General features: G+C 41.7%; 2 protein-coding genes across 5 annotated transcripts in view; one reads left to right on the top strand and one right to left on the bottom strand.

Moving 5' to 3' along the window:
• The first annotated feature begins 623 nt into the window (after positions 1-623).
• Positions 624-3,475, top strand: gadd45aa (growth arrest and DNA-damage-inducible, alpha, a). Its single transcript, XM_084057230.1, has 4 exons — positions 624-818; positions 1,426-1,527; positions 1,862-2,087; positions 2,556-3,475. Exons 1-4 carry the CDS (start codon positions 769-771, stop codon positions 2,667-2,669), a joined length of 492 nt encoding a protein of 163 aa, XP_083913356.1. The 5' UTR covers positions 624-768; the 3' UTR covers positions 2,670-3,475.
• A 9,341-nt stretch (positions 3,476-12,816) lies between these two features.
• Positions 12,817-20,473, bottom strand: part of gng12a (guanine nucleotide binding protein (G protein), gamma 12a) — a 37,296-nt gene continuing 29,639 nt past the window's right edge. For 2 of the 4 annotated variants that reach the window (XM_084057540.1, XM_084057542.1), the window contains exons 2-4: positions 14,272-14,318; positions 13,818-13,926; positions 12,817-12,955 (exon numbers count right to left, since the gene is read on the bottom strand). In XM_084057540.1, coding sequence (XP_083913666.1) covers positions 12,830-12,955; positions 13,818-13,910 — 219 coding nt within the window. In that variant the 5' untranslated portion in view covers positions 13,911-13,926; positions 14,272-14,318 and the 3' untranslated portion in view covers positions 12,817-12,829. The remainder of the gene's footprint in view (positions 12,956-13,817; positions 13,927-14,271; positions 14,319-20,473) is intronic. The other 2 variants (XM_084057541.1, XM_084057543.1) reach the window with 1 other exon arrangement.

Here is a 20,473-nt window from a genome sequence, read left to right as displayed (position 1 = left end):
TCCATGTGTTTGCTTTTCTCTGGCGCCAATGCTTTGGATTCTGTCCATCACCTGCGCGCGGTTTCGGCTGGTTTTCGCTCGCTTGTGAACGGTCCAGTCGGTGAACCCAGCCCCCCCCCCCCCCCTCGCCCCCTCGCCCCCTCCGGTGCAATCAGAGTGCAGACGCCTGGTTGCCATGTCCCCTCAACACACCCGCACTCTTTCGGGAGAGGTGCATTAATTGTGTGAAACTGTAGCCATAAAACACAGTCTGTCTTCTGTTACATCAGGGTGATAAAGTAAAAAAAAAATAGATTTATTGTTTTAGATTTAGGCATCTCTATCCAGACCTGTCTTTACTTCAACTTTAGGAGTCTCTTATGGACATAAAGAAAACATATTAGGATATGCACACTTGTTAATTTGTTAGCATTTTGCATTCAGTTATCCTTTAGTAGTTCACACTTTACACACAGTATGCTGCCTGCAGCTTGCAACCCGGTCAGCCAGGCCACACCTTCCTGGCAGGCCCAGCCAATCAGCTTGGCTCATAACTGTTGCTGCTGTTTTTGCGGCCAATCGCCAGGCGTATGTAAATGAGACAGTAACAACAGCACATTGTCCAGGAGAATGTCAGGAGAAGTTACCAGATCAGTTTCTCAGTTGTTGAACGACAGATCAGAGCGTGCTGCTTGTCGAGATCCAGCCAGAGAGAGACGACCCATATAAAGTCAATCATCAGCGCTAGCTTTGCTCTCTGGACGTGCATCATACGTGGACTTGGATTTTATGTACAACATGACGTTTGAGGAACTAACTGGGGATTATTCACAAGAAAGGTATGTGCAGACAGCCATTAAATGAGACATTAGACATTGTAACACATGTCCAGCCGGCGTGCCGTCAGCCAGAGTGTACAGGACTTTGTTCACGTCGACATGCGGCCGGCCGGTGCACATTATGCGTCGTTTTGAAAAGTTGTCACCGTCTGCAACCTAGGTAGTTAATATGCAGCATATAGTGATACACGTTGAATGTCAGTATTTTAGTGTTTTAAATGTATGAAATACTCGAAGGACACCTCATGCTGAGCCCCTGTGGTTGAGCCACTGTCACGAGGCACTTTCAGCAAGAGAAAACTTACCTAACCCACCGATGTACATTTCATTTGCATGAGATAACATGTTCTGGTTTAAAACAACTTGAAAGGAAAGTAGATAATTTGTGTTTTCTGACTTTTTTTGCAAGTCATTTCGCCTGCAAAACTGTGTTATTTAATGTGGTGACTGACAAACTACAATAGCCTACTTATATAGTCTTGTGTGCAAGCTAGCTAGCAAAGCCTAGCATGACCACACAGCTGCACAAAGCAAAGGCTGGAATGTGTGATTTAACCTAAGTTGTTACCTAATACTGACATGTATTGTATTTCTCATTGTGTTACAGAATGGATTCTGTGGCCAAAGCATTGGAGGAGGTCCTCAGTTCCGCGTTGCCACAAGGCTGCATAACTGTTGGTGTCTATGAAGCAGCCAAGTCACTCAATGTGTAAGTGGACTTATCAGATATAACACACTTCTTATCAATGCATGGTTGTTAAGGATAACTTTTACTGTAAAACTAGCAGCCATTAAACACCACCTTGGAAATAAATGCAGTAGAACCTAACAACAAATGATCATCAAACTGACAAAAAAAAATATGTGTTAACCACCCTTCTGATATAAATTTTTTTTTTGAAAGGGTTTAAAAAAGGTTTTAAAGCATTTGCACATTTAACATGTTAAACATGAGATTATTGTATTCATTCCTTTGCAAATGTGCAAAACAACTAAGAGGAAACCTAACAAAAGTAACACTGTTTTTTCTTCCAATCTTTCAGAGATCCTGATAACGTGGTCCTTTGCATTCTGGCTACGGACGACGATGATGTCAAAGACGTGGCCCTCCAGATCCACTTCACACTCATTCAGGCGTTCTGCTGTGAGAATGACATCAACATCCTCAGGGTGAACAACACCAGCCGCCTAGCAGAGATCCTTGGTGTAGGTGGAGGGGGGAAGCAGACTGGAGGAGAGCCCATGGACCTGCATTGTGTCCTGGTCACTGTAAGTGCCAATTGTCTTCACCCAATCCCTTCTATGTGGAATGAACTTTACACTGTTTATGAATAATTTGTCTCTGTAATTTTTCAGTTTTTGCAATTGTATGAGTTTGTGGTCACATGAGCACAAGCAAATTCATAATATTATATGCCTTTGCATAGTAATCAGGCTCATGTGAAATTGCAGCAATGTTCAATTCCCTTTAAAACATGTTTATTAAACTGCACCGTAGTCTTGCAACTGCCATTTCCAAGCATGTGAGTTTCACTTCTAGGAAGGACATGCCAGAACATGCCCTCATGCACAGCTGTAAACATTTACTACTTACACCTGCTCCCCTTCACATGATTTGTGGAGAATTTCAGCATGGTCTTTTTTTTATGTCACAATTATTTTGTCACCTGCAAGATCCCATGTAAATATACCTGCAAATTATTAAAATCTTCTCTCCCATTTTCTTGATTTTATCAGAGCCCACACGCTTCACAGTGGAAGGACCCTGCTTTGAGCAAAGTGAATCACTTCTGCAGGGAGAGCCGGTGTATGGACCAGTGGGTGCCCATCATTAACTTACCTGAACGATGAACAGCTTCGCTACCAGCAGCAAAGACCATTAATGGTTCTGTTATCTGCATAGGAAGAGTGGTGTGAACGCTGATGGACCCGTTTCCACCATGGGGTCAAATCCCAAAGCATTGCTGGTGGGATAATGAAACTGCAGCACCAAACTTAATGAATTTGGAGGAATAACGATGAGGACCCTGCAATCTTGATGGGATGTGTTGAATAATAAAATGGGCATGGTTTTCCAACGGGTCAGGACTGTCAGGAAGTTGTGACACTTGGCCTTGGCAACCAGACAAGACAGCAAGGCACTTTTTTATTAAGGCAATAAAAAGCCTCTGTGCTTGTTAATGTAAAGGAGGACACTGTATATGGATTATAACATGTATTTGTGTGGCAAGGCACTTGTGGAAAAAGTGGAGAGAAACTCAAGCACTGTGGTTGAGGGGGACGAAGGCCTTAGAACCTATCTCCGCTTAAACAAAAGCACTTGTTGAAACACTGGACCTTTGAAATTTCACTTTCATTTACATTGTTGATGTTGTTACAATTGTTTTTGTTATTATTATTATTTTCATATATATATATTATATTTAAAAAGGGAAGGGCTAAATATCCAATGAACAGTGAAGAATATGTTCTGTGTGTTCAGTGTTTCAGGTGCCCGCTGGTTTTTAAGTGGCACAGTTGTTTTCTACAAGTTAAGTTATTTCTAATGATATTTAAGTGTATTTATGTTTCTTTTTTTTTACTCTTAAATATTTGCAAATTCTTATAAAAGACACAGTTGGCATTGTGTTCAATAAAAAATAGTTTTTGAACCAGAACTAGATGGCTTTCCTTGTCCTTTCATTTTGCATTTCTGGAAATGTAACAAAGCAGAGGTGAATCCCAATACCCCCCTTTCCCCAGCAAACAGTTGTAAAGAGGAGTCACGTGTGGATCAGAGGGGTCACGCTGTCCTTGGTGACATCTCTGTGCTGGAAGCAGAACAATAATCCTTGCCGTTCTCTGCTGTGGGTTTTGCCTGGGTCAGCAGGACCACACTCATTCATCCGCACAGATTCCCCTTTCACTCAAACCCAGAGATTTGTTGGACAATTTAGCCAGGTGATTTCTTTGAATAGAGCCCGTTTGTGACTGTCATGTGTGCCCTGATGAGACAAGAACAACTGAATACACAATTATTAATGCTTTACTAAAGAAGAATTGTGTATTTACAGTGCATGTTTTTTTCCAAAGTGTAACAGACCTACAATGCATTACATATACTGTGGATATTACATCACATAAATCATATATATATATAACTGGACATAACATGTATTTTTCATTATTCAAACTACATTTAGTGAGGTTACAAAAGTGTTCAAGCTTTTAACAGCCATTTGTTGACTTGCTCTGGACTTGGAATGGAATTAAAGGTGTGGCTTACAATGCATGCCTGGAATTTCTAAGGTTTGTAAATGAGATGATAGCATGCAACCAGGTTGTGTAATGCCTACTTTATGCTCTGTCGTACGACAGTGTTGTTCACTGAAAATAGAAGTCAGGCTTCAACCAGTAAACGACTCCTTCTGCCCCCTCCTTTTCCTATTGTGTCACAAGTCATGCAGTGTTGCTGGCCAATGTCACAGAAGTGATGTGATGTAAGGAAGGCATTCCCCATGGTAAGTGCAGAATCATGGTCACGAGAAGAGAAGCCTCTCCTATCTAACCTTTAATCAGAGAGACACTGTACTGTACACAGACTGACCTTGAGATTCCACATGATGGAAATCATATGACTTGATGTTCTCAAGCTTTATTATCGATGCGTCATATCATATGTTACACTATTTCAACTTGACCTGAAGAGTATGGTAATTTAACACTTAACCTCCATGGCCACTACAGCCTGCTGCCTGCCTGCCTTCTTCATGTTGATCTGTGTGAACAGTATTTCATGTAGCCTTTCTGGGGTTATGTTCTGTACACAGGTTAGAAGTAGCTCAGGAACAAAATACAGGAAAACAGATGAGACTAAACTATCATATTCTCATCACATTCCATAATGTGCATGATTATAACTTTCTCATACTGCATTACTAGTATGTGCAAGAGTTATTGTGTCCTTTAAAGGGCAAGACAACAATGTTGTTCTCTTGGGTACTGTGTTAAAGGTCATCTACTCTGCTGGTATCCTCAACCGTGTGACTGAAGGTTGTGACACTGACTGATGTCATGTGGTATTATAATGAACCAGGGGGAAAGGTTATTTTAAGACAGGATGGCTGATATAAGTGTTGTGTTTGGAACTTTCCCACAGAATCCCTCTTGTTCCGACTCCCGATCACAAGGGAATGGCATTTGCTGAAAGGAGCCAATTGCATTTCTGAGCACCTTGATCAAATATATAAAACAAATATGTATTAAACAAAATAAGTCTATACGCCATGGCCTGTCAGCCCATGCCTATTTTAATGTTCCTGTTCAACACCCCTGAGCATTATCACTATGATCAGTACTAGTAACAGTATGTTATTACTTAAATACATTAGCTATGATTATCTTAACCACTTAAGCCCGCAATGCGACACGTTGTGAACGTTTAGACCTGCTTTTAGATTTTCCCTAATTTTGATATGGATTTTTTTTTTTTATGTTTGACATTTTTTTAAATAAAAGTATCATGTATAGAATGAACAGTGCAGTGTACATGGCAGTCTCTTTATTTAGAGTTTTGGTAAAACAGCATGAGTTTGATACATAAAAATTAAGAATTAACTAAATATTTGTATATTATAATATTATTTATTTTAAAAGAATCTTCCTCAACCAGTCCATTCATCAGGGATTAATACATACAATTTGTATATTATGAGCCAGGTGATGTCATGTGCTCTGCTCAATATGAGGTCATCCTTTGTCTCATCAATTCAGATTTCACAAATCAATGCAGCACGCCCATTGCTGTAGTAAATTACTCTGTAAATCTGTAGGTCAAAATAGGGAAGCCATCATACAACCTGTTAGTGGGCAGTTGCACGAACACAACTCAAATACCACTTCACTGCACCTTTGAATGGGCGATGTGGCTTTAGCTGAATGAATATGCTGATGTAGACCTGCAGAATTTGAGGGTTAAAATGTAAAGACTGACCCTCACCCCACCTCCCGCCCCAAAGCACCATGGGCAGTCAGTCAAATGACTTTGGGCTCAACTGTCCTCTCTGTAGCTCTATGGGTAATGGGAACAGCCAAAAGAGCAGAGGTGCTGCTTGGTTCACTGTGCCAACACCTTCGCTCACATACCCCCAGCCTCGTCCTCTGCTTTACCCCCCTGCACCGCCCCCCTCCCCCACATCAGCACATTCCAGCACACACTGTAACTGCTCAGCCAGATTTGAACAGAGGCACGCTGTCAGTGGGACTTGCCTGCCAGGCACACTGGCGTATGCTTCCCTATCATCACCCTCGCATTGCTGCACAATGAGAGATAGGATTTGCCATGCAGTCTAGGCTCTGTGGAGGGTCACATGCCACAAGCCTTTTTGGGTGCATCCATGCATGCTTATGCACAACATCCTGCCTCATATTAGCACATATTTTGGGAATGTCGCTACAATGCAATGCGCCACGTATACATCTTTGGTTTTATCATAACTGTGAAGCTGATCTTTGATTTGGTCTGATATCGTAGCACAGGACAAAGACAACATGTATTATGCTCGGCTTGGTGGTTTGCGGTGTTGGACAGTAATGAGTAGCCTCTCTTAATGTCTCTACGGTGCTGAAGAATGTCCTGAATCCTAACCATTACACAATACCAATGCACCGGTCTGATCCCTGCAGCATAGTTGAACAATACCATGTAATTGAAACAATGCATGAGAAGAAACACGAGAGAAACTTCACAGTATTTAAGATCATCCTCACAATAGATAATCCAACAATGTCATTTCCTTATCTCACTTTATGTATGAGAAAATGACATGAGTAATAGCCAGTATTCTGCATTTGTACATTAGCAACAATAGCTGACTGTGGATATTACTACTATTTGATCTCCCTTTGTGTGCAGTGTTTCTCTGCCAGCTGGCGACAGACAAGGTCAGAGAGACCCAAGTGACCACCAGCGGATAATCAAAACAAGCCTTTAGTCCAGGTCAGTGTTTTCCCCAAAATAGCTCCTCATCATCTCTCCAAGAGCGGAAACCATGTGTTAGGCACCTTCTATATTTAGCCCTCTTATATTTAGCCTCGTACTAGTGCTCTGAGGCTGCAATGGTGAGAGGGTTGGGTGTAGTTCATCCATAGGTAGTCTACTGTAAAAAACAAAAAAACAAAAAAAACATGACTGCTGGGCCAGAAGCTAAGGAGAGGAAACAGACGCAAGGCTATAGATAACCTTGCAGGTTTATTTATAGCTATCCTTAACTGACTGGAGTCCCTCTGAACTGTAAAGTGAGAAACACACCATAGCTACAGCCAAATGTGAAACCCTGTACTCCATGTATGTATGTAGGCTCATTATAGGTCATATTTTACTCTGTACCATTTGATTAAGAGCAACAGAGAGCAGTGTTGGAAAGAGGTGTCAGAACTGTGACAACAGCGCAACACCAAGGCTCAATTCATACAAGAACCCTTTCAGAAATAAAAATAGACAATAAGGTTCAAAGCCACCACTTCACTTTGCACCCATCTTACAAGGTTAAATATTTACTTGTCATCAATACCTCCTTCTGTGGTGCAGGAGATAGTGTGCCAGAAATGCAAAGGACCTCGGATCACTGTGGACCATGTTCACAGTGATCCGAGGTTCGCATCTAAATCCTACAAGGTTAGGTATTTAGTTGTCACCAACATATGATCCCTCTAATGTGGGAGATATGCTAGTGCTTTGTAAACTCATTCGCTCAAAACCAATGAGTTTTCCAAGTGTGTAGCTGCGTCTAATATTTAAATCCTTTGAGGTTTAATATGTAGTGGTCACAAATAAAAAATGTAATCTGATAAATAGGTTCTCTCTCCTCATTGGATGAAATAGGCGTGCCACCTGAAAATGTGTTTTCTGTCTGTTTATTAAATAGTTGGAAAGACGCGTTACCTGTGACTGAAAAAGAAAAAACACTACAGCAATGATTACAATCAGAATACTGAGCTTTACCTTGTCTCCATTTACCAATGTAATGGAGCCTACAGCCTTAAATGTGCCATAAGTTAACAAGACAATGCACTTGTTACAATCACACATGACTGGTTTGCTAATTAATATGGTGGACATAACATTTTATAGGTGATATAACTTTAGCCGTGTTGACATGTTTCCTCTGCCTGTGTTTATGTGTATTAAATGAGACACAGAGCATCACCCCATGCGTCTAAGGTGAAGATGCCTGAAAGGGTGAGCGAGGAGGCAAAGGCTGCCATTCTCCAGGCTGGAGGAGACTCTTGCTTCCTAGGTGCTTCCCTGTCTTCTATGGCGCTTCCTATGATACCTCCCTGTCATCTATGGTGCTTCCTAGGGTGCTTCCCTGTCTTCTATTGTGCAGTGCTTCCTATGGTGCTTCCTGGTCTTCTATGGTGCTTCCCTGTCTTCTATGGTGCTTCCTATGGCGCTTCCCTGTCTTCTATAGTGCTTCCTATGCTGCTTCCCTGTCTTTGGTGCTTCCTATGGCTTTTCCGTCAACTATGGTGCTTCCTATGGTCCTTCCCTGTCATCTATGGTGCTTCCAATGGTGCTTCCCTCTCATCTATGGTGCAAAAAAAACAAAACATTTTAGTCAGAGGTTTGAACTGCCAAACTTTGCTATGAGAGGCACATATCTTACGACTGCACCAATGTTTAGCATTTTGTCCATTGTCTTGCATGCTCAATCTTTACAGCATAGGAAATGCAGAAAGGTGTGTTGGGAGACTTGAATAATAAATCTACAGCACATTGAGTAGGCTGTAACGTTTCCAATTACACCAATAGCAGCATAGAGTTCAAGCCTTCCATTGGCATTAGCATTTTCAAGGAAATACAAACAGCTTTCAAGTATTTTTTGTTCCCCAGTTAATGCAAATACCCACAATTTCCCCTTGGGGAAAGTATCAATCTATCTAATAATCAGTGTTAGACAAGCAAGCAGCAAACCAGACACATTTGCGCTGTAATAATAAACCCTTGGTCCCTTGTTTATTAACTGCAGCAACAGATTTAGCTGGATTTGAAACCACAGAAGTTAAAATGTGTACAAATCCTTTCATTGCTGCCTCCTAAGCATGGTCCAAACCAGAACACATTATCAAATTACCTGCATAGAAAAGACAGATATCAGTGTACATTTGCCGTAATCAGCGTTTATCATTATAGTACTTTTATTTATTGCTGCATTGCCTGTTTTATGTTGTTATGTTTTGTTTGTCTCAGACCAAGGATCACAATGGAAACTAGAAAAAGTGCTCCTCGGAGCACAGGTCTCCGCCAGGTCAGGTAGGTTATTGTGGCCTCCTGGTGGCGCTATAATAGGCCAATGTGAAAAGGGTGGCATTTCTTCTTAGGCCTTTCAATGGGACACTGCATTCATGATTTGAGGCATTTTGTTCCGAAAATGTGTTTTGCTAAATTAGACCTGCTGGTGGCGCTATAAAGGCCAATGTGAATGTGAAAAGGGGGGCATTTCTTCCTCGGCCTAGTGGGAATCTGCATGCAAACTTTCACGGAAATTTCACACTGCATTCATGTTTTGAGGCATTTTGTTTAAAACTGACCAATCCTGCAAACTTTGGAAGCCACTGTAAGCCAAATATGGAATATGAAATATCGGACAGATCCATGAGAATCACATGACTATGGAGATGCAGTGTACCAATTTGCGTGTTTTTTGGACAGAATCTCAAGGAATAATCTCCAAAAATTTATTTTACATAAATGGGCCTCCTGGTGGCGCTGTAAAAAGCAGATGTGAAAAATGCAGTCCAATGTTTTTCCTTGGCCTCTAGGGAGTGTGCGTGCAAAGTTTCACGCAGATCGGTGCAGTTATAGTTAAAAATGCAAATCGGCCAGTTATAGCGCCACCATGAGGCTGATTTGAAAATGTTCAAGTGGCATTTCTTCCTCGGCCTAGTGGGAATGTGCGTGTGCAATTTTATGGAAATGGCAAGCTGCGTTCATGATTGGAGGCAGTTTGTTCAAAACGGACCAATCCTGCAAACTTTGGAAGCCAACCTTAGCCAATGAGGATGCAATATGGGAAATCGGACAGATCCGGGATGATCACATGACTATAGAGATACTGTGTACCGATTTGCATGACGTTTGGTTAAAAGCTGTAAGTGTAATGGGAAAAAATGGGTTTTGCACAAATCGGCTTCCTGGTGGCGCTATAACAGGCCCATGTGAAAAATGTGGGGCAGAGGTTCTGAATTGGCATCCAGGGAGTCTGTGTGCACAGTTTCGCAGCGACCGGGCCAACGGTGCCGGAGATTAGCTGGTAACACACAGACAGGACACACACACACGGACGGACGGAAGGACGGACGGAGGGTAAAACATACTCTCTCGCCATGCCTTTCGGCCTGGCGGAGACAATAAATCACTGACTTTATTGTGTTTTTATCCTTGACGTTTCTGTGAGAAGCATGCAAGCATGTAAACACATTATTTTAACCATGACATCTAATAAATCAAATCAAAATCATTCAAAAGCCACAATAACAGGTCAAACCACGTTTACAGGACTGCATTTTATTCAGAGATTAGTGCAGTATTACACCGAATGAGTGCAGTACGGTGCTGAATTTAATCTTCGTCACACATTCTCCATACAATGGTCAATGTGTCAGTAAAGACAGTCAATTTACACATTTAAACATTTAAATCATTAGTCTGTCAATGTGCAGTAAGGCCATTACTGGGTTGCTCAATGTATGGAAACTATATTGTGATAGTATGTGCATTTTTAAGTGGCATACTGTAAATTCACGATTTATTATGAACTGTTCTGACTGCAATAAGAATTCATTATTAGAGGAAACTGTATTAAAAACACAATTGATCTTGCTGATTTCAAAACTTTATAAACTACCCTTTGGAGAAGGCAACAATACCAATGCTGAAATCTGTAGCACCGGGTAGTCAAATATAATCAAACATCTCTTGTTAATGACAACATGTAGAGACAAAACAAAACAAAAACAATGGCACGATATAGTTACAAATCACTTTCATCACAGAGATAGAAATATTAGATAGAAATATCTTTTGTTGTTAAAGGAAATACTCCAAGACTGTTCATAATACAAGGCATACAGGTAAAGCTCAATTTATACTTTGATGATGTATAAATTGGACTTAAGGCTTTTGTGTGCAAGAACATTTTATCTAGTCTGCTTCTGTTATCACATTTGCCCCCAAAACACGCTCCAGCCTCCAGTAGCTAATCAGCTTGCTAATCAAATCATACATGTTCTACTGCAGAACACAGAGATTGAATAAACGAGTCAATGCTACATGTACTGTACAAGAGACGATCGGAACGATCCAGGGGCAGTTGAGTCAACGTGTTACATTAATGGACACTACCTACAGTACTGTACTGTGCTTGTGGCAACATTAAATGTGCCAAAAAATCTATTTAAGACACAATTGTTTACATCGAGTTGCCTAAGATAACTTTCTTGTATCTGCAAGGCAGCATGGCTCAGTGTTGTGTAAAAGCAGTTCCAATAGCTAGGCGGGGTTGCTCCTTGTCACCACGTATTTGCAAATGTAAAGGTAAACTTTTTACCAATTAAGAAAATCTGGTGACTTCTCAATCATGTGACAGGTTGTAATATATCATTACTTCATGAGTTATGATCGCTTGGCTTGGTCCCAGGGTCATAAAAACTTGTTGTCAAAACAAAATACTGGATACATGAGGTTTGTACAGGACATCAGGGTTCTACTTTATGTTGTCCAAGGCAGTGGTTCTCAATCGCTGGGTTGGGACCCAAAAGTGGCTTGTGAGATGAAGTGTGTAATATTGTACTGTATGTGTTAGTGAATTGTTTCCTGACGTCATGACGGCAAACATCAAATCCGGGTTCCAATTTTGAATCCAACCAACTGAGAACCACTGTTCAACCTGACACCAGATGTCTAATGCAGTTTTCAGAGGGTATCTGCACTTAAGAGTACAATCTGATGAAAGTGTTTTTTGTAAATATTAAGTCTTTTTCTTAATCTTAATACAATGTTAATACAAAACCCATCGCATACACGTACCTTAAATCTGAACCATACACATTTTTGATTACTGAACAAGGGTTCCTAAAAGCACTCAGTTAATGTTGATTCCACTGCTTTACAGCACTGCTTTACAATACCGCGAGGAAATAAAATAAAATAAAATAAAATAAAAAACTAAAACAAACCCTAATGGCATCAATTTCAGCAAAACATAAAACTGTCACATTTTTATATCACACAGTAACAACTTCATTTAACCCTTACAAGTGTATTTTTACACTCTCAGAGTTAAATGAACATTCCAGATTTTACTAACGTTTGCCTCCAAACTTATTATACACTCTGACCCTGTATTCAGTTACAGTTCATTTCAAACAGTCATACAACCCAGATGGTGAGGGTGGGCCTGTAAGACCTTATACTGTAGCAGAAACAATGATGTGATGTTCAACAGGTACTGTAGCAGAAATAATGATGTGATGTTCAACAGGTACTGCATGTGACTAAAGGCCAGGAAGGAAACCTGGGCTATATAAATTCACTGAGTAAAGTAGACAGATGTCAACAGTCACCACTCCAGAATGTCACACCCAGTCCATAGTCCCAGTGAGGACTGGGGCTGTTTCAGTAATTCAGATGACAATCACTTCCATTATCAATAACTGGCAGGTGTTTTTTCATGCCATACCATTTTAACAACCTGTTTAGTGGTCAGTGGGGGAATAGTTTCCATTAATAGAAGGAGGCAGGGTGGCCATGGCACACTACTTGGCTGATTGCAGATTGTTGATTTTGAGATCATTCATCTAGGTGAAATCATTACACTAATCATGACTATAAGGGAATGATACAGTGATATTTTTTAAAAACACAGTCTATCTCCCAACCCCCACCTACCCACCCCCTAACCCCTCTCAAAAAAAGAATACAGCCACATTAATAAGCAAAAAACAGACACTTAAAGGCTAAATGGCACTGACTACAATATAGTGCAGGGTTTCTTGTCCTTGAAGGGATTTTCTGAAGTCGGGATACCCATGAGCAGAGGGTCATACTTTGCATGCTCAACACAGTAATTCATGAGGTCTGCTGATGCCTTGGACACCTGCAGGACAAACAGGGGACGGACGGTGAACACATACGCACATACACACACACACACACACACACACACACACACACACACACACACACGCGCGCGCGCGCGCACACGCACACGCACACACGCACACACGCACAAACCTGTAAATCCTTTTCAAGAGTTACTACAATTTACAATTTAGGCATTTATCAGACGCTCTTTCCCATTGTGACTTAAATTGCAAAATGGGTATACTAATAACCAGGACATCAACATAATTTACTGACATGATACTATCATGATACTGGACAAGATACTGACATGATACTGACATGATACTGACCATGATACTGACATGATACTGACATGATACTGACCATGATACTGACCATGATACTAAACATGATACTGACATGATACTGACATGATACTGACCATGAAGCTGACATGATACTGACCATGATACTGAAATGATACTGAAATGATACTGACCATGATACTGACATGATACTGACCATGATACTGACATGATACTGACCATGACACTGACATGATACTGACATGATACTGAAATGATACTGACATGATACTGACCATGATACTGACATGATACTTTAACCACTTAAACCCTATATTTTTTGTCCCAGGAGACTTGGTCACCTCCTTATTTCCCTTTACACGTCTCTTGGACAGAAATAGCCTATCTACAAGCTCAAAACACGTTACGACACCTTGTGAGCTTGTAGATCTGCTATTTTCGCCAAATGTTTGCCTGTTAAGACATGCCCAGAATAGGGACGCTAGTGTTCATGTGGTTAACACAGACATATGCCATAATGCCACATGACTGTAATGACATGTAATATTCTGTGTGATCTTCACGCACCTTTATCCTCTCGATGCTGGCTTCTATCCTGAGCTGCTGCACCGTCCTCTTGGCGTGGGCTATGTTGTTGGCACTGGGCGTCTTCGAAGACATCCTGGGCAATAAAAGACTGGATTAGGAAAATAAAATGTGAATGAAACTAGCTCCGTTAGACGAAAGCAAAAAAAACACAAATGGAGAAATGGCAAAGGAAGTAGGCGTTATGTGTCGTGCAATGTAACAAAAACAACTCTGTCAAATCTGTCAAACTGAAGTTATGCTAGTAAACAAAACACAACTGCCAAAACAAGCATAGGTGACAGCAAATGGTGATAATCATTCTATTGGGAGGAACAACCAACCAACTAACTAACTATTAACTAACTAATTAACAAAATCCAAGGTCTGATATTCAGATCAAATATCCGAATACAGGGTAAATTAGCAGTTAGAAGTTATTCTATACTTCATTCACCTTATTATGCAGTTCTCAGGTCAAGCCGTATGGAGCGTGAGATGGTCCTGTTGAAACAAGAGCAGAAATATTCAAACTCAGTAACAACATGCTGCGGCAGTTTACTCTGTCCTCTGAGGCTTGCAGCAACACACAGAATATCCTGCTCATGGGCATTATTTCAGACCACACTTCTGTCAAAGAGTAGGAAGCAGACGATAAGGACAATGATGACACTTTGCCGGCCGTTTGGCTAATCGCCAACTTGCTTGTCATAACAAACAATTCACAAACCAAGTTGATGTGAACACAGTTGGGACATACTGTATTATTACTAAACATGAGAACGTGCGCAGGACATTTCTTTGTGATAATTTAACTGTGAGAGTCTAAAAACTGACCTGTAAGGGTCCAGATATAAATTATCACTCAAGTGTGTGTGGCTCTGTAACTTGGTGAGGGAAGCGAGGGATGCTGTGTCAACACTGTAGGTCGGAACACACTGAACGTTCCGAACCTTAAGTCAGACTGTTCTTCCTCCTGTCAGAGTGTGATGAGAACATGTTTATTCTGTATTGCAGGCCGTGGTGCAGCTTGTACAGCCAGCAGCAGTGCACCTGGTTGATCAGAAGAGGAAACAATGGCAGGTGTGATTGGCTCATGGTCAACCAGGCCCCCCCACCCCTCCCACTTCCTCGTCTTTCGTAGAATTGTTCCCCACAGTGATGTCATAAGAGTTTCCTCAGTTGCACAAACAGCTAATTGACACATGCATGTTGGTTTCTCCATTGAAAAATGTATTGTGAATATATTGAATGTCTATTTTGAGCGGTGAAGCCGCTCCTATAAGTGGGTTTTGGACCGTCGTGAAAAGACCGTCGTGAAAATGTGTCTTTCGCTGTACTGTGATTGGCTGACTCTATTCACACCCTTTGCTCAGTACTGTGATTGGCTAGCGAGACGCATGATGAAATTAATAATCTATAAATAGCACCATGCACTTTTTTTTAAGTGAGCTTCCATCACTGTGATGACCACTGTTGTTGCTAAATAACACCGCTCACTTCACACTGGGTGGGATTTTTGTTAACCAGGTGAAGTTCCATTGAAGTCTCTTTTGCAAGGGAACCCTGGCCAAGAAAGCATTCAAGCAGGGATTACCCCATAAAATACAATAAAAAACTGAGGATTTTACTGTTACCGTCATGTGTACCGTCAATAAAGTGTCAAAAGTGCCTACAAAATGCTTACTTAACATCAGAATGTTATACAAAAAATGGTTTGTTCTATGAGAGGTTATATTATTATTTATGATGAGTCAGGTGCAGAACAGCACTTGGGAAGTGCAGTTCCACTGAATCATGAAGACAAATCCTTCATGAGCTGTGTGTGTGTGTGAGTGTGAGTGTGAGTGTGTGTGTGTGTGTGTGTGTGTGTGTGTGTGTGCGCGCATGTGTGTGTGTGTGTGTGTGCGCGCATGTGTGTGTGTGTGTGTGTGTGTGTGTGTGTGTGTGTGTGTGTGTGTGTGTGTGTGTGTGTGTGTGTGTGTGTGTGTGTGTGTGTGTGTGTGTGTGTGTGTGTGTGTGTGTGTGTGTGTGTGTGTGTGCGTACGTATGTGCGTGTGTTTGTGTGTAGAATAACTGGCGTATGCTGACATAGCAGGGCAACTAGATATGAATCACACAAGGTGCTTTTTATGACAATGGCATGAAATGTTTTGGTGGTGTCCACCAGAGATCAAAACCCACCACAATGCTTCCTCCTCTGCGTTCTCAACAATCTCTCTACTGTCAGTTTAAAGAAAGGAAAAATAACTGACAGGAGTGGGCCTCTGCAAACAAGTTTATGCACAGCTTGTGAGAGACTCTTTACAATAGTTTTCTGTGTATCCTGTGCTATGTGACATCCTGGTTGTAAATCATTCAATGAAAGGGGAATTTTAACAGCAACAGGCAACAATATATAATGAGACTGTTATTGGTATTATGCTGTTTTTCAGCCAGCGAACTGCCCCTGCAGCCAAAGTGGAATTAACATGCTGTTTGAGCATTGTATGGTGATACACTTATAGTAACCTGTGTGTTGGGAATTAAAATTATGATTGTTTTTTGAAAGGGTCACAGATAAAGAACATTATTTTGGGAAGTGGACAGTCCACTCGGCTTGATATATTTAAATCCAGACAGTAGGAAACCTGAGCGGAAGACAGTGTAGGGGAGGGACAGGAAGAAGCCTTCAGGCGGGGATTTAACAGGTCAGCATGGGGCCGTTTGGTTCCGGAGGCGAACTTGATTCTCAAGCACTAATCCATCAACAGTCCCAAACGAACATTAATAGAGAAATATTGATGCTTAAAATATTGCACCATAATCTTTATTTAAAGCAAATTTCTACTCCCTGCATCAAACGAGTTGAGAACCACTGTGCTAATCTGTGACCAAAAGAGGTTAGAGATCCCTCTTTCTCACATTACAGGATGTGATTATTCAAAGGACTGGAGCAGAGATCCAAGAGATTTCCCTGAGATCATGAAAACGTTTTTCTTGCCTGGCAGCTTGTCACTGGCAGTGGCTGGCAACATAACTCAGGGCAGTGTGTAATGACTCAGATGCTGCTGGGGAGGGCGGTTGGACAAGAGAGGTTGGAGAGTTTGAAGTCTGCCAGTCAGTTGGTGGTTCCAACGCCAGAGTTCCAATTCCACCGCCTGGTAATCATTTACAGGCACGATGGGAACATGACTGGACACATCCTTTACCCCTGAACTTTCTCAGAGCTCTGGTTACAGCGTCTCTCCTCCCCCTCACTCTCTTGATTCCTCTCTGTTTCTCTTTCCCTCTTTCTCTTGTTCTCTCTCTCTTACACACACGTGCACGCACGCACGCACACACACACACAAACGCTCACACGCACACGCACACACACACACACACACACACACACACACACACACTCTCATACCCTACTGTTTGACCAGAAATCTTGTTGTTCCACAGCCAGAAAGAGGAACTGCGAGCACTGTTTCTCCGAACTTGTGTAATGAATTACTGAATGTGCAGCTAAGTGCAAAGGGAAAAAAGTGTTTCTTTAAAATGCTTGAGTTGCCCATTATATAAGTGTATGAAATTAGATCATTATGATTATGGCCTCTGTGCTCACATAATTATGTACAGAATGTAAAACAATAATATGTACACAACATTTATCCATTAGTTATTGTTTCTTCCTCTCAATTTAGCAACTGCATCCATCAGAGGTGTTCAGGTGAAGTTATACTGTAGGTAATGCCACAGGCAAAGCCCCAGCTGTAAATAACGTGCAGGAAAAAAAGGGGGCAAGCTGAGCTGCAACAGCCTTGTGTTGCTTATGCATTGGAGAGAGCACAACAGAGACATAACTTACGTCTAAAAATACATGTTAAATTGTGTGTGCTTGTTTTGTTGGACTCCACTTACCACAGCAGGATGTGAGCCCTTCACGGTTCTTTGATGCTACAGCGGGAGCCTACAGCTCCCTGTTTGTTTCCAGAAGAGGCGCAGAGACAGAGGAATGGAGGCAGACAGGGGGGTGGGTGGGACAAGGAAGGAAGGGGAGCTCCCTACTTTCCAACCTCTTCTTTGGAGTAGCTGATTAAAGCCTTTTTACACCCAAAAATAGGGTTCGCAAAAACAAGGCGAGGGGCGACCAAATGAGTTCAAAGGTCATTATGCTATGTTGTGTGCACATAAATTATCCTATGATAACAATCACAACATTCCTTCTGAGGTAGTTTTTAAGTAATTATAAGCAAACAGGCAGCATATTCTAAGAACAATGCACTTGATTCATGTCCTTGGCTGAGCAGTAAGTATAATGAACAATTCAATGATATGATCGCACTGGAACTATTACTGGACTATTACTACTGTGCTATCATTAAAAAGAAAAGGACTTCCCTGCACTTTAGTTACAGTACTAAAACCACAAAGGAAACCAAATCATATGTGTGGATTCCCAGAACCTATTGACATTAAAGAAACTAGACAAAACAAATCTGCACTGTGGAAAAGGAGGTAACAAAGTGAGTCGTCATTTACAGAAAAGAACAATGATTTTGCAGCAGTAGTAGAAAAAAAGAAAATACTGGGAAAACCACTTCCTTCTGCAAGACAGCATCGCTGGAGAGAATTATGGTGAATAAACATGGATGGAAAGGAGACCTTTTATCTTCTAGACCCACTCTGTAGACATGTCTGCCTTATCCTAAGTTGTTACTTTATTTCTAGCAGGGACAGAGGAAAATGGGTTCCCACAAAAAGAAAGGAGGCATACAAGAATAACTACAATGCCTCTGGATATGGTGAAACACTAGCCCTTCTAGAGACATAGTGCACCTGACCCCAAAGAGTTGAGGGTGGCCGAGTTACGTAAACAACAATCCCATAGGGATCACACATAGTGAAAAGAACTTGCAAGCTTACAGACAGTTGTGTGACAATAGGCAATTCAGCTGTATTATGTAATTAGGATTCAGGCTTTCTTTACACTATTAGTGTGAGGTGGTGGAGATAGAGTTTAGAACTATGGGGGAGGTCCAGACTCTTGATAGGGAACAGTAAACACATGTTGGAAGAGTGTGGAGGTTGGGTGTACTGATTGTCACTGCACTGAGAGAAGAAAGATCCTGAAAGCTGGAAATAATTCTGAGACAAAGGTCTGACTCTTAATTTTGCCATTCACACAATTCCTGCATTTTAACCTGTCCTACCAATGGAGGAATACACTGGGCCAGTGATACCTGAGGGAATTAGCCAAGTCAGAGTTGGAGTTATTGCTGCTTAGTGCTTATCAGTGAGGACCCCTCTTCGATGTAGAGATGGCATGTTTAATGACCCCCCCCCAAAAAAAACCCTAATCATTTATGCTTCAAGTTTCAAATTATGAGGTAAGGTAGACTCATTTACACAACCTTAACAACAACACATACTGTAGGCAGGGAACAAGCTCTATGTTACAAGGGCACTAGACTTCATGTAAAATGGTAAATGGTGCATTTATATAGCACTTTTATCCAAAGCGCTTTACATAGATTGTACATTACATTCACCCATTCACCCACACATTCATACACCGATGGCGGAGGAAACCATGCAAGGCACCAACCTGCTTATCGGGAGCAATTAGGGGTTCAGCTTCTTGCTCAAGGACACTTCGACACTAACTCTGGGGGAGCCCCCGAGCCCGGGATCGAACTGGGAACCTTGCGGTTTCCAGTTCACTCTACCCCTGAGCCACGAGCTAAACAAGCTTAGCAACAGATTGTCAGATTGTAGCCCTTAATTGCAGCAGCATCACGTGGAATAATTAAAAAATCATCCTCATCTGAGAGATGTGGTGGTTTATCAAATATCTGAAGTGTATCTAGAAGCTAGCAGCACTGCAGGAGAGTGCTCACTGGCTTTCAAATAGCCCACCCCAAGTGAGTCACCTCACCCAAACTATACGAGCTGTGTGTGTGTGTGTGTGTGTGTGTGTGTGTGTGTGTGTGTGTGTGTGTGTGTGTGTGTGTGTGTGTGTGTGTGTGTGTGTGTGTGTGTGTGTGTGTGTGTGTGCGCGCGCGTGTGTGATGTGATGCCAGCTACCAGCAGCAGTGCAGGGCTAAATGAGATTGTGTGGGAGGGCACACCTTCTATCCCTGTGTGCGTGTGTGTGTGTGTGTGTGTGTGTGTGTGTGTGTGTGTGTGTGTGTGTGTGTGTGTGTGTGTGTGTGTGTGTGTGTGTGTGTGTGTGTGGTGGGGAGCAATAGGCAAAGCCATAGAGAACTCCAAGGATCTGAGAAAGACCACCCCTATACAGCCCACCCTTTCACCACACACACACCAGCCCTCATACTGCAACCTCAACAAGACCACCTACAGCACAGAATAGAGTGGCCCCATGGCTTTACTGTACCTTCCCCATATGCACACAAACCCACCCACACACATGCCATTCATTAGCACTATATGATCAAAGGGCCAACCGTTATGAGTCAATGCATTTAACACTTAACACTTACACTCAGATGAAAAGTATGTGCGTGTGTGTGCGTGTGTCTAGGGTTTTGTGAGTTTATGTGTGTCCATGTACAGCATTTCTACCAAATGTCCTTACAAAGACAAACAGATGAAGAACATTGTGGAAAGTGAAGCCATTTAACCAGTGACAGTCCTCAGTTTTCAAGTAGCTATTTAGGGATAAGGTTAGA

The sequence above is a fragment of the Gymnoscopelus microlampas genome, assembly GCF_963454915.1.
Source record: "Gymnoscopelus microlampas genome assembly, chromosome: 5".
NCBI lineage: Eukaryota > Metazoa > Chordata > Actinopteri > Myctophiformes > Myctophidae > Gymnoscopelus > Gymnoscopelus microlampas.
This window is presented reverse-complemented; position numbering and strand designations above follow the sequence as displayed.